Source organism: Gopherus flavomarginatus, chromosome 5 (genome assembly GCF_025201925.1).
Source record: "Gopherus flavomarginatus isolate rGopFla2 chromosome 5, rGopFla2.mat.asm, whole genome shotgun sequence".
Classification (NCBI taxonomy): Eukaryota; Metazoa; Chordata; order Testudines; family Testudinidae; genus Gopherus; species Gopherus flavomarginatus.
In genome coordinates, this window is record NC_066621.1 from 78078319 (window position 1) to 78091529 (window position 13211).

A 13211-nucleotide genomic window follows, 5' to 3' on the forward strand; every position below is an offset into this window, starting at 1 on the left:
CCTAAAACGGTGTTGTGTCAAGCATCTGCCACACTCCATGCTAGATGTGGCTGCATGTCAGTAGTAGATGAGTAATCTCGCTTTACACAGAGTCTGTGATCCTTAGGATGAACAAACCTATATTTTTCTCATTTCTTTAGGTGTATATAGCACTGTAAAATAGGTAAAATGGAAAGAAAATATAGCACAATGGCTACCCGATAGTAAGAATGGAATTCACTGGCTTGAAACCTGGATAAGCTGGAATAGTCACAGCATAATTGTGTTTCTGGATGCATGTTTGTCATGGTATAATTCCCCAATCTTAACCTTAGAGTCCAAAAGATGGGGTACCAGCATGAATTCCTCTAAGCTTAATTACCAGCTTAGATCTGATAGGCTGCCACCACCCAAAAATATAGTTTTTGGGGCACTCTGGTCCCCCCCAAAACCTTCCCTGGGGACCCCAAGACCAAAATTCCTTGAGTCTCACAACAAAGGGGAATAAACCATTTCCCCTCCCCCTCCTTTCTTCCTCCCAGATCTTTCCTGCCCTGGGTACACTAGGAGATCACCGTGATTCAAACTCCTTGAATCACAACATAGAGAAATCAGGTGTTTTCTCCCCCTTTTCTCCCCCTCCCAGGCTTTCCCTCCCTGGGCTATCCTGGAGAGATAGAAAGATTCAAGGTCCGTGAATCTAAAACACAGAGGAAATTCACCTTTCCTCCCCCACTCCTCTTTCCCTTCTCCCACCAGTTCCCTGGTGAGTACAGACTGAGTTCCTTTGAGCGTTAACAAGGGAAAAAATTAATCAGGTCTTTTAAAAAGAAAAGCTTTTAATAAAAGAAAGAAAAAAGCAAGAAATCTCTATAAAATCAAGATGGAATATTACAGGGTCTTTCAGCTTATAAAGACTAGAAAGAAGTCTCCCCCCAGCACAAATACCAATCAAAATCCGTCCAGCAAAATACACATTTGGAAATACGGAAAACAACCAAAAGACTATAACTGCCTTTTCTACTTAATACTCACTATTCTGAATATATAAGAGACTGTAGCAGGGAGATTGGCAAGAAACCTGGTTGCACGTCAGGTCCCTTTCAGGACCCAGAGAGCACAAAGCAAAACCCAAAAAAACACAAACAAAGGCTTCCCTCCACCGAGATTTGAAAGTATCTTGTCTCCTGATTGGTCCTCTGGTCAGGTTTTTCAGGTTCACTGTTTGTTAACCCTTTACAGGTAAAAGAGACATTAACCCTTAACTATCTGTTTATGACATGTTACAGGCACTTATACCAACAGACTTCCTGAAAGATTATCTTCCCATCATCTTAAAACTCATCCCACCCTGCTTCTCACCTAAATGACAGCAAAAGGGTTAAGGTATGCTATCTGTCATGTGGGATTTTGTACCCTTGGGGGAGTTTATTCCTGCACTGTCACGCTTTCCATGTGTTCTGCTAAGGCAGTTATAGAATATCACTGGACTCCTGCTAACAGAATTTGCTGCACAATTTCTATATTTTGAAGTTGTGCCGCTAGCTCTGGTCTTCCTGGCTGAGATGAGCTTGTGGGCACTAGGCAGTGCTGCTAACCGTAGCGCACTAGTGCCAAAGAATGACTTGCCTCCTCTCTCAGAAAGGGCCCTATGAATAAGTAGTTTAACCCTATCCTGTTTTGTTCCAGGGGTCCTTGATGCATTTGTATGGTCTGTTTTTCACGCTTTTAGAGAGCATCTTCCATTATCTAGACTATAGCATATAGAGTTCATGTAGCACCAGAACTGATAGATTAAGAGGACTGTTTTTTTCCCCTCAGGGAGACTTTTCATTAAATTCATACAGTTATTACATAAAGCAATCAGGGTGGCAACATGGCTAAAGAAAGCAGTCTGGGTGGAGTATGATATGCCAGCTTAATCTTTTTGTATGTATAAAGGTCTTTATTCTAACCTCTTCTTCAGGGTAGAGAGAGAGGTTTTCTAAAAGATAGTGACTGCAGATAAACTTCAGAGATATCCTTGATTACTCTTTTCAACCCCTTTAGTATTTTACAGAGACCCCTTGAAGTGGTTCTCACACAATATTTTTGGAAAAGTTGACTCAGACCTGGATCATTTCTTGTACATTCAGCATGGATAGGCTGCAGCCTTAATTTCCTGAGGAGTTTTAATAATACTAGATTTGACATGTTCAAAATGCTTTACAAACCTGAACTATTTAATCCTCCCCACACCTCAATGAAATAGTTACAACAGGTAAGTTGCATTATTCAAGTAGAACAAATAACAGTAACTTATTAATCTCCATGTTCCATCTCTTTTTCTGCAAATGAAACGTTCATAAGCGGATAGTAAATTTTTCAGGCACCCATTATTCATCTGTAAATTTATCAGCAAATATTTTCCTCCATACTAATAGCTCACAAGTAGTGGGTTGGAGAAAAAAAAAAAAGGATATTCAACCATCTCTGTTCCCCATGTTGTATTGCTTAGCTATCTAGGTCACATGATACTGGTTTTGTTCCCTGCTTGGATGATTTACGTTATTAACCAACAGGTTTTTTTTGTTTTGTGTTTTACAACTCAATAAAAAATGAAATTTACTTGATGGTTGTTGGATCATAGCATTCCCTTTCTGTGTGTATATCTGCTGAATGTCTGTAAGCTCAAATGTCTGTAAAAAGCAAACCTAAAGGTTGCATCCACAATTGACTAGAGATGAATTTTCAAATTTCACTTAATAGTCATTGGAAATATTTTCACTTGTTGCTCTGCTATAATTATTATCCCTATTTACAGGAGGGGACCTGAGACTGACTTATCCAAGGCCTTGCAGAGAGTTGGTGCCAAAGCAGAAACTGGAACTCCAGCATTCCTGGCTCCTATTCTTGTGCAGTCCATTGTAGATCAGGAACTTGCCCTTCAAATTCAAACTAAATTTTAAAAGGGTTCTGCTGTCCCAGAGAACTAAGAAAATGATAAGACAGGTAAAATATAAGCTTCAGCTTCTATTGGCCCTTGAGAAGGACACTTACTATAATGGTACATTGAAAGTGAATGAGGTATAGTATGTGGCTGAACTCTTTCCCGTCATGGTATCATATTGCACAATGAGGTGCATTATGAGTGTTTTCTTCTCTCTCTGAAGTATCTGGCACTGGCTATTGTTTAAGGCAGGGCCTTGGACTAGAGAGATCATTGATGTGTTCTGATGTGGCAATTCCTGTTTCTAAGATTAGTTTCCCATCTTATGATAGCATTCAACTCTCCCTGAACCGCCATCTATTTCTCTACCCGTCTGCAAAATTATGTGCAAAACTGTGGAAATTCCCTCCACCCGCATAATTGCATGTCCCTTGTTTTTCTGCCCACTCACCCAATTTAACAAAACACTGTCTTTAGAGACATCCACAATTAGGCAGTTTTGTCTGATTACACAGTGAAAAAACTTCAGTCTTGTCTGATTACACAGTGAAAAAACTTCAGTCATCAACCACGTTTATTTTCTTCCGGCAATTTCCGCATCAAATGTGCGCAGGTTACAAATAAAATGATGATTTTCTCACTGTCATCATTGCAATTTGCAAACTCAGACTTGGCTATAAGAATCAGGTTGGGTTCTTTCTATTTTGTGTATCATCTCCAATAATAACGGATGGGCCCCTGGCAACATCTCTGTGGGCTCAATGCCTTCTAGCTGGGTTTTTGGAGACACCAGTGCAGTCCCATTGCCCTCAGTGGGTTTTCAGAGGTGTAAATGATTTAAGTTTAGTAAACAATCTCTCATTGTTCCACAAGAAGGAATAGAATCCAGCTCACTCAATTTTAGCTGTGTTAATTCTGCAGGGCTAATAGGAATAAAAATCAGGAAAAGCCTATTGTCACTAGAGTCAACAGATCTGACTCTGAAAATGCAAACGAAGCTGATCTGGTGAGGAAGCAGCAGCAATGCACTCTGATAGTGGATAGCAAAATGGATTAGGACTCAGGAGACCCAGTGCTGCTGGCCTATTGGTGACCACAGGCAAATTACTTCATCTCCTTCATCAGTTGCCCCATCTGAAAACAAGAATAATGATGCTGCTCTCTTTTATCAAGCACTGTAAATCTGCTGAGGAAAAGTGCTATATAAGAGATAGGAATTATTATTATTCTCAGAAGAGAACCAGACTTCACACAAGAAGGCAGGCATATTTCCTCACATTAACTTACTTGATAAAACATAACTCTTCCAAACCGGTAGTCTGTGACTGTGGTTCCCCCATATGCTGTCTGTCACATACAATGCACACGACTGCACCTTCCTTCCCAATTCCCGCATGGAACCAGCTATTACCTTAGTCACTGAAAACAAACATGCCTTTAATGATCTCTATAAATATCATGCTTTTCATTCATATTTACTCTGCACTGGGGTGACATACTGATTGTTAGATACAGGTTGGCAGCCAAACTGCTATTGTGCCTGTTTATATATACAGACTGTGTATGGTTTAATAGGTTGTTTGTTAATGGAAAGGAAGTACTTGAAAATTCATTCTTGCGTGTTTGTGTTTGGTATACAACATAAATGTTGCTGTATCAGTAACAGGGGCAGCACACATCCAGCATGTTACTGTGCAAACAGTAACTGCCACACAGATGAATCCAACATGATTTTGGCTTCTGCTTTTTTAAAGCAGTATCATATTTTGTATTTATCACTGGTTGTGAATCTGACCATGCAATGCCACCCCTATTCCTACACAGACAAAGAAAAATGTTTATGCAACAGATGAGCCATGCACAATGCATGTACTGGACAAAACCCCACATTTGCCCCAAAACCTGAATGAACATCTGGCCTGATCCAAATCCCATTTAAATCAATGGAAAGACTCCCTTTAACTTCCAAGGGCTTTGGATCAGGCCTATACTGGGCAACTGAGGACAAAAAACACCTATTTGCACATGCAGCTAGCATTTCGCATATGCAAATGTAGAGTTTTACTCATGCAGCAGGAATGTGTGCATCTGTTTGGCTCACAGATTGTGCTGGGACTGTGTAAGTTTGACCCAACCATTCAAATACACAGTGCACAAAGGAGGAAGGGTAGATGAGATGAGAGACAGGACAGAGAGGTCTGGAATCAGGGAAAGGGTATGAGATGCGGGGGATGAGAGGGAGGAAGAAAGAAGGGGAGGTAAATGGGTGAGGGCTGGATAGACTGTGGATGAGGGAGAGAGGAAGGTCTCAGAGGAGAGGAATAGAAGGGAAGTAAAGGCACAGAGGGAAGGAGAGAGAGAAGAGCGACAGAAATAAGACACATTGAGAGAGAGAGACCCATATGTGCATGTTCTACCTATTACTAAGCTGGAAAGGAAAGAGAGACAAGAGGATTGTGGCAGCTTATACCCTGAGACATACATTTTCAGGTTCTCATTACTCCATATCAGGCTTTCCTGAAGTGGCAGAGGGAATCATTCCAACCACCTAGAGAGAGAGCTTATTCCTCCCCTCCCCCCAAAACTCCACATAATATTGGCTCGGTTAATAACTAATGCATTCAGTATGCCTATGCACACACATCTGGCTTGTGACTGCATCTCTTGTGTGCTCTGTGTGGATCTCCCACTATGCACCCCTGTCTCAAACACACATGTAGGAAGCGGTAGATGGTGGGGAGATTATAAAGGGGGATGGGCAATCTGACTACTTCTCTCTGCAGTGCTTCAGGCTATATGGGCTGGCCAGGGACCAAATGCTTTGATTAAACATTAAGCTTAAGGAAACTGGCGGAGGCACGTGTTCTAAAGTAGATGGGCGTTTGTAAAGTGTCCTTGACAATAAACTCGAATATCTGAGACCATTGTGGTCTTTGCTCTGTTCTAACTCGTGGTTGGGATAACTGAGGCAAAGCAGCAACGTGGACTGAGAGCTGAGGAGGCTGAACATGAAGGTACCATTCTAGGTTGCTTTTCTTTTTAGAAGTAAACTGGGGGGAGGGAGGGCATTGTTCATCTTCCTAATTCTGTGCAGGACACAGGCTGTAAATTTCATCTGGGAACAAAAGGTTGTTGGGAATAGAATCGGATGCCCAGCTTCCAAGGAGAATGTTTTGCCCTCAAGCCAAAAAAGCAGCTTCTCTATTTCAGCACAGACTCTGTTATCCCCTCCCTGTCAGCTCCTAGAGCCCAAGGAAAGGTATACTCCAGCAGTGTTTGCTATAATGAAACTTTAGGACCATTTCCATTATAAAACCTTGTTTCAGGATTAGCCATGACAATTAAAGTTAGGCTGAACTTTAGCAAACAAGATTTCAGAGTGGGAACAGAGGAGCAAAACAGATTAAAAAAATACCCCCCTGTGATTATAGGTAAGGGTAAGAAAAGGTTTTGAAAATGAAACCAGCTTACTCTGAATCACAGGACATCTTACTGTAAGCTAAGGTTCAGTTAAAAATTTTGCACTGCAACCCACTTAAACAATGTTATTATTCTACTTTGAATAAAGTTTCACTGTATTCAGGATTACTCAAAGAGGGTTCTATTGTGCATCTACACTCTGTGTGTGTGTATGTGGTTGGGAAATTATTTTTATTCTCACAAAAATGTTAACAAATATTTTTTCTTTGAAATATTTTTAGGTTTTGGTGCTAAGTGGAAAATTTTGTGTTAAAACTGAAAAAATTTTGGCTTTCAAAATTTCATTTTTTTCAACAAAATCTCTATTTTTTTTAACAGAAAGGAATTTTTTTGTTGCAAACATTTGTTTCATGGGGAAATTATTTCCCATAAATAAAGTCCACCTTGACTGATTTTTATTTGACAAACTTTAATATACACATTAAGATATACATCCTTATATGCATGTAAACACAAGTACCATGGAAAAATCCTGGCCCCATTGAAGTCAATGGGAGTTTTAACGTGCACTGGTACCAGAATTTCACTCTAGAAGAGGATCCCAGTGCACATATCTTTTTTATACTGCTGTAAGTCACATACACAGTTTTACTGGAGGTCAAAAATATATGCAGAATCCATAATAATGGTTTTATCAGCATGAATTGGTGATGGCTACATTACTGTGAATGATGAAACAAGAATGAATTATTCAGGTACTTGAATGAATGGTAAAACTTCTATTGTACTTGGTACCATTTTGCATTCTATACCATATTCCAGATGTTTTATAGAAAAACCATTTTAGAAAAGTTTGAGAGAGTTTAACATTTTTAGCTGTCATTTTTTGATGTTTTTCTGTCTTTGTAGCCAAGTTCTTTTAGTGCCATGAATCCAGCTGTACAGAGGAGAGAGAGAGTAAAAAAATTCTAAGAAATATATTTTAGAAACCTCTAATATTTGCATTTAGAAATATCCTTTTGGTACCTAATAATTTCGTGGGACCAAATCCTCAATTCTGGTAAATCAGTGAAGCGCCATCCAAGTCAATGGCATTATACTGATTTATATCAGTTGAGGATCTGGCCCAGGGTTTTTATGTGCCTATGTCATGGTGCTGTCTCAGGTTAAACACAAGTGCTGCATGTTCCACTAAAACGGTAGGCAGTTCGTTTTGCCGATGTTATAAAGCTCCCTTTTCAAGCCCTCTAGCATTATGAACCCTAAATCTGAGCTAATTTGTGATCAGCCTATGCCTCAGGCCAATGTATTTTGGGGGGAGAAATTCCCCATTTGGGTGGAAAAGAAGGAAATAGTTTTGTGCCAAGTATTGTTTAACAGCAACTGTTTGAAGCTGCTTAATAGTTTGGAATGTTAGAATAAGTCCCAGGGAGATGAATTAGTGGGCAGAGGGCAGGTGAGATGGAAAAAAGTACATACTAAATGCAATTTATCACCTGGCTCTGCAGTTTATCACATGAGGTGACATCCATGTGATAAATTGCATTTATCATGTATGTCTGACTGCCTCTCTTGAACTATGCACTAATCCATCTATGCACCTGGACTACTTATAACGTTCCAAATCCCTGTACAGTCCCATACAACAATCTACTAAAGAAATATTTTCCAACCAAACCCCACCCCAGTGTGGAATTTTCCCCAAAATTACGCTATTCTGAGCTGCAGGATAGACAATATTCAGTCCTAGATGAGTGACGGGTTTATGATCTGTTGTCTTGGGACCCACAGAGGCTAGAAGTGGAAGCTTTATTCCAATAGAAAGCCAAAAATTCCCATTTCCAGGGGGAAAAGGCTTTTGAGAAAGATCCTCAACCACTGTAAATTGGCATAGTTTCTATGAAGTCAATGGAACTCTCCAATTTACAGCCGCTGAAGAGCTGGCTTTTTGTTTCTAAAACTGGTTGGGCCTTAAAACGGTGTTTTATGTATAAAAACAGCTGTTTCATGTAGTTTTTTTAGAGATTTTACAAAATTAGTTATATGTTTTCCTTCCAATGAGTGAAGTCCAATTATACAGATAGGGCCAAATTTTTGAAAATCCCACTAGGTGTCTATATCCTAGAACACCTACACCTTTTGATAATCTTGCCCATAGTCCAAAGGCAGTCTAGCTTTGCAAGTGGAGAAATACAGGATAGAATACACTCACAATAGGCTATAAGCCTATGAACAATACACATTTTCTTTTGAAACAATAAGGAGCAGAGAGGTTATTTTACCTCTGCATTTGATACTAGTGCAACCACTGCTGGAATACTGTGACCAGTTCTGGTGTTCCCATTCAAAAAGGATGTTGATAAATTGGAGAGTGCTCAGAGAAGAGCCACGGGAATGATTGAAAGATTAGAAAACATGCCTAAACAAAGAGAAATCAATATATCCACACAATGAAATATGTTTAAAGTGTAACTTTGAAGTTATAAGATCCATAAGAAACAAAACTCTGCATGATATGAGGAAAGGCTTCCATCATTAGATATTCTAGAGCTGTTGCTAAAATTGGTGCTAGCTGAGGAAGGGACAGTTAGCCATCTTTTAGTATGTTTTATTAGAAATGTTTATAAAAGCAGTCACTGCTCTCAGTAGTTTCATTATATCTGCATTGTGAATACTTCCAGAACCTAACTTCACTCTGTATTTTCTGTTTCATATAATGGAATTAGATAATGGAAAGACCTATTAGATGATCCAGCTCATTCATTCTCTCTCACCATCCTGGCCTAATCCAGTGCTTTATAATACATTTCCTAGGGATTTGTCCAATCTAGTTTGAAAGGTGCCCCAGATTGGGACCTTCCATCACTTTCCTTTGGAGGCTATTTAAGAGTGTTCTTGAACCCTCCTCTATTTGCCAATTGAGAACTTGCTGTTCCCCTGTATGTGAAAGCATTGGGTCTCCTGTGTTGTTTCCCAAATCACTTTCAAAAGAGAAAGTCCTGAAATTTCCTTTGTTCTGTAAAGATTTAGTGCCTGTGGCTGGGAGAACCTGTGCTCTATACTTTTCCATTGTTTGTCTTATGCAAAACTAAAAATGTATATAAAAGATCTTTAATGTGTGGAACAGATGGTTCAACAGTATCAATAGTAAAATGATATAAAAACTTTAACCTCTAGGTTGCTCACTGAAATCCAGCCCTGATCAATCATAGAATTGTAGGACAGGAAGGGAGCTCAGGAGGTCTTCTAGTCCAGTCCCCTAAACTCAAGGCAGGACTAAATATTATCAATAGTGACTGAAAGCCATTGCCATCTCCTTGCTGTTAAAGGTTGATGTTTAATGGGCATTGTGGTCTCTGCCCAGTGCCGAGTAAAGTGATGTCTACTTCATGTGAGCCACCACTGTAACACATCAGATGGGAGATGGAGGTATGAATGGACTGTGCAGCATGAACAGGAGAGGGCAGGATAGTGGTAGCTTACACGTTCAGTGCCCATGTTGTACCCTCCCCTTACATAAACATTCATTGGCACCTTTCAATCGCATTAAATTAACATAAAACCCCACACTGCAATGAGTATATGCACATGTAGAAAATAGAAAGTGTCATACTTTCACTGACTCTTCCATTGTCTTTTGGTAATAAAGTCCTTCCCCCCTTACACCATAAAAATAAGGAATCATTGGTTTCATCCCAGCTCCCAGTGAGTGTCTGATGTCTCTGACACAAAACAACCCACCATTATAACTGGCACTATTTACCTCTCTTGTTGGCGATGTCTGCAGAGAGGCCACGAATTGAATGGGCCATGGAGAGTGAGCTGTACCCTCATACTTACTGCAGTGGTGGTCTCTCCAGATCAGAACAGAAGCATGTTGGCAGAAGGTAAGTGTGAAGGAAATCTAATCTACCTGTGCTTCACCTGGACACCATATCCCTGTGCTGTCACTCTAGTGCTTTTTCAGCAGTGCTAAATTCACTGGAAAATGAGGGAGAGAAAATGGAAAGAGAAAAATGTTATTTAGAAATGTTCGGAGAGTTGTAGATGTTTTGGTGGGTTTCTAAAACTCAGATGTTTTATGTTCTCCTGCCTCTTATAAAGAGGTTTTTAAACAGGCTAAGGGAGTGGATGCTGATAAGTCAGTCAGCTAACTCGTGAGATGTTGCAGAAACTTTCCAACCAAGAAGCAGTAATATTATACTCATGAGTAAAAGTTTTGGTGCCTCTTTAAAACCCTGCTGGAGCTGCTTACTCAGTAACTTCCCCTCACCCCCTCCCCTTGCTCTGTCTAGTTTTGTTTCAACATGGGTGTGACTTTTGGTTCAGCTCCCCCTCCCTGTTATGTCACTGCTTCAATTTCTTTAGAATCTGAATAAAAACTGCAGCAAACTTCAGAGCTCATTGATTGCAGGCTGAACTAGGTTTTTTTTCATTCGTGCACCCTTCAAGGATCTCCTTAGTTTTGGCAAAGTAACTCTGAAGAAACAATGAGCAGGTTCTTGTTGTGTGCAACTTTTGGATTATGCTTGCTGCAGCTTTGTCTAGCAGAGATACGTAAGTAGTGTATGAATGAAAAGTCTAATGTTTGCTAATAAGTTATGCTTCAGACAGCAGCTGCTAGCCAACCAGCCAGCTAGCAGCCTGCTTCTCACACTAGCACATTTTTGAGTAAAGTTTTATTATCTGTAAGTTATTTTCCAGTGAAAATCATATCAAATTATACTTGTGCTGTTTTCCTTTTTACATGCAAGAAAAAAGAGTGTATGTTAAGTGCAGCTACAAAAACTTGAGAAGTTAACTGTAGTTAATCAAAATTAAGTTTAAACTAAGAACTGAAGTACCATAGGCAACTGATCTTCAGCTGAACTGTTCTAAATTAAACTGTAGAAACTGCTGTTATTTGTTTATTTTGCTATACCAATGTTGTAAAGCAGACAGTTGGTGGGGGGGAATCCAACCCTCCTGGCATACAATAGCTGTATTATTAGGTTCACACAAGCTGAACTAAAGGCTAATGAATACCGGGTTGACATGCAAAAACTAGGACAGGCATGCTGAAAAGAAACTTAACTGCTATGAACTGTGACTGAAATCTGGAAGGGGTTTTATGTCCATGGTGCATTTTTCTGACCTTTCTCTAAAGCTTTCTTTTGGGGTTAACTGGGGAGGGTTTGGAGCAAACAAAGGAGTTTGATGGAGATGAGCAATCTGCTTTTCTATACTTTTATAGTGTGACTACCAATACCAGAATAAATAACTTCTTTCAGAAATAAAAGCACTCCATTTTTAAAAATCTGAAAATCAGATGCCTAGGAAGACAAAATGACCTTAAAATTTGAGGTGGTGCAGGCACAACAGCGTTTGGGGGAAATAGCTGTGCCTTTAACAGAGTCCCATTGTAACAGAAATTGCCTTGCGTTGGTTTGGAGGGAAACAATTATCTTTCCACCTTGGTTTTCTACTAGCCAGTTCTCGGTAATCTAACAAAATCCATTTGTCATAGACACTGTCACCGTCGTGCTTTTGTTTACCTCTTGTTTACTCGAGCACCAATAAATGGCTCCAGTTGTGCAGATCAGTGAATGGGTCTGTCAGAATGAACAATTCCAGACACATCAGTGATAGCTGGAGAAGCCTTATGCATTGCTTTCTGAAATATTTTTCCTGTTATACTAAGTGTACATTTCATACTAAAATCAAAGACTTGGATAATTCATTTAGGCTCAGGTAGAAGGACTGGAGGCTTGTCTGAGGTGTGGCTAGAACTTCGACTTTGACTTAGCATGTGTATGTACTGTATAATGATTAAGATGATTTGGTTGTCTTTTGCTCAATTAATGTATCCTTTTATGAACTGCCAAAAGTGCCATAAATAAATACAATCTGCACTTACTCTGGGGATAACACTTTTGCTGTGAGAGAGAAGAAAACCCCATAATCTAGTCCCCAGTGCAGTTAGGAAACACATGTCAAGCTTCACGTATGCCCCACAGGAAAGTTTCTTTAGCGGCTTAGCCGGGTATTAGTTTATTGCTACAGTATATTTTACTTGGTATGCAGTGCATTCCAGCCTGCCTTTGTAGTCATTAATGACTTTAAAACTGCAGCTGATTTTTTTATAGCATCCTTCTTACAGTACATCACAAAATACTAGCAGTTATATTTGGAACATATTTAAAAGAAAGGGCCTGAAGTGCAAAATTCAGATTTGGTCCCAATTTTGAATTCTTCTAAAGTTTGGAAATGTTTGAATCTCAAATTTTGATTCAATCCAATCTCTGATACTCTAGTTTGCTTACCAGGTCTCAGTTGCAGGCTGGGTAGGTTTCACTCATTCAGCTGGGAAGTGATGATGACGATGATTAATATTTAAGCAGAGTTAGGACTTGTTTAAACAAAGTTGTTCCTGCTTAAGAAATCCCAATTAACTTCGTGAATGGATACTTTTATTCTGGAACAACAGTGTACGCACATGGAGTTATTCAGGAAAAATTGTTGCACTTTAAATTACCATAATCTGTGTCAACTCTTAAGCGTAGTCAAGCTCTTAGAGTCAAGGCACGGGGCCTGCAAATATAGTAGCTAATGGAAAGATCAGGATCAATGTACACTGTTTGCTGTCTTCAGATTAGAACCCAATTCTAGAGCCCAGGAGGTAGGTAAGAGGACATCCTATCTGGAGACTCCCTCCACCCCCACCACAAAACCTATATAAACCAATTGCCTCCAAACTCTTTGCATCTAGTTGGGTAGCATAAGTGTGACTGGTGACAGAATATGACCCTAAACTGGAAGAAGATAGAGTGGTACCAGAGATCTAAGTTGCAAAGAAAAAGGAGAGCTGGGAATGTCATTGAGAGAGAGAAAGAGGCAGAATGCC

At 39.7% G+C, this 13211-nt stretch overlaps 1 protein-coding gene across 3 annotated transcripts in view; it reads left to right on the forward strand.

The window, feature by feature from the left end:
- The first annotated feature begins 10562 nt into the window (after window positions 1-10562).
- CD44 (CD44 molecule (Indian blood group)) overlaps window positions 10563-13211 on the forward strand; it is a 113852-nt gene continuing 111203 nt past the window's right edge. Inside the window, exon 1 of one of the 3 annotated variants that reach the window (XM_050955288.1) lies at window positions 10563-10885. In XM_050955288.1, the coding sequence (XP_050811245.1) occupies window positions 10819-10885 (67 nt within the window). In that variant the 5' untranslated portion in view covers window positions 10563-10818. The remainder of the gene's footprint in view (window positions 10886-13211) is intronic. The other 2 variants (XM_050955289.1, XM_050955290.1) reach the window with 2 other exon arrangements.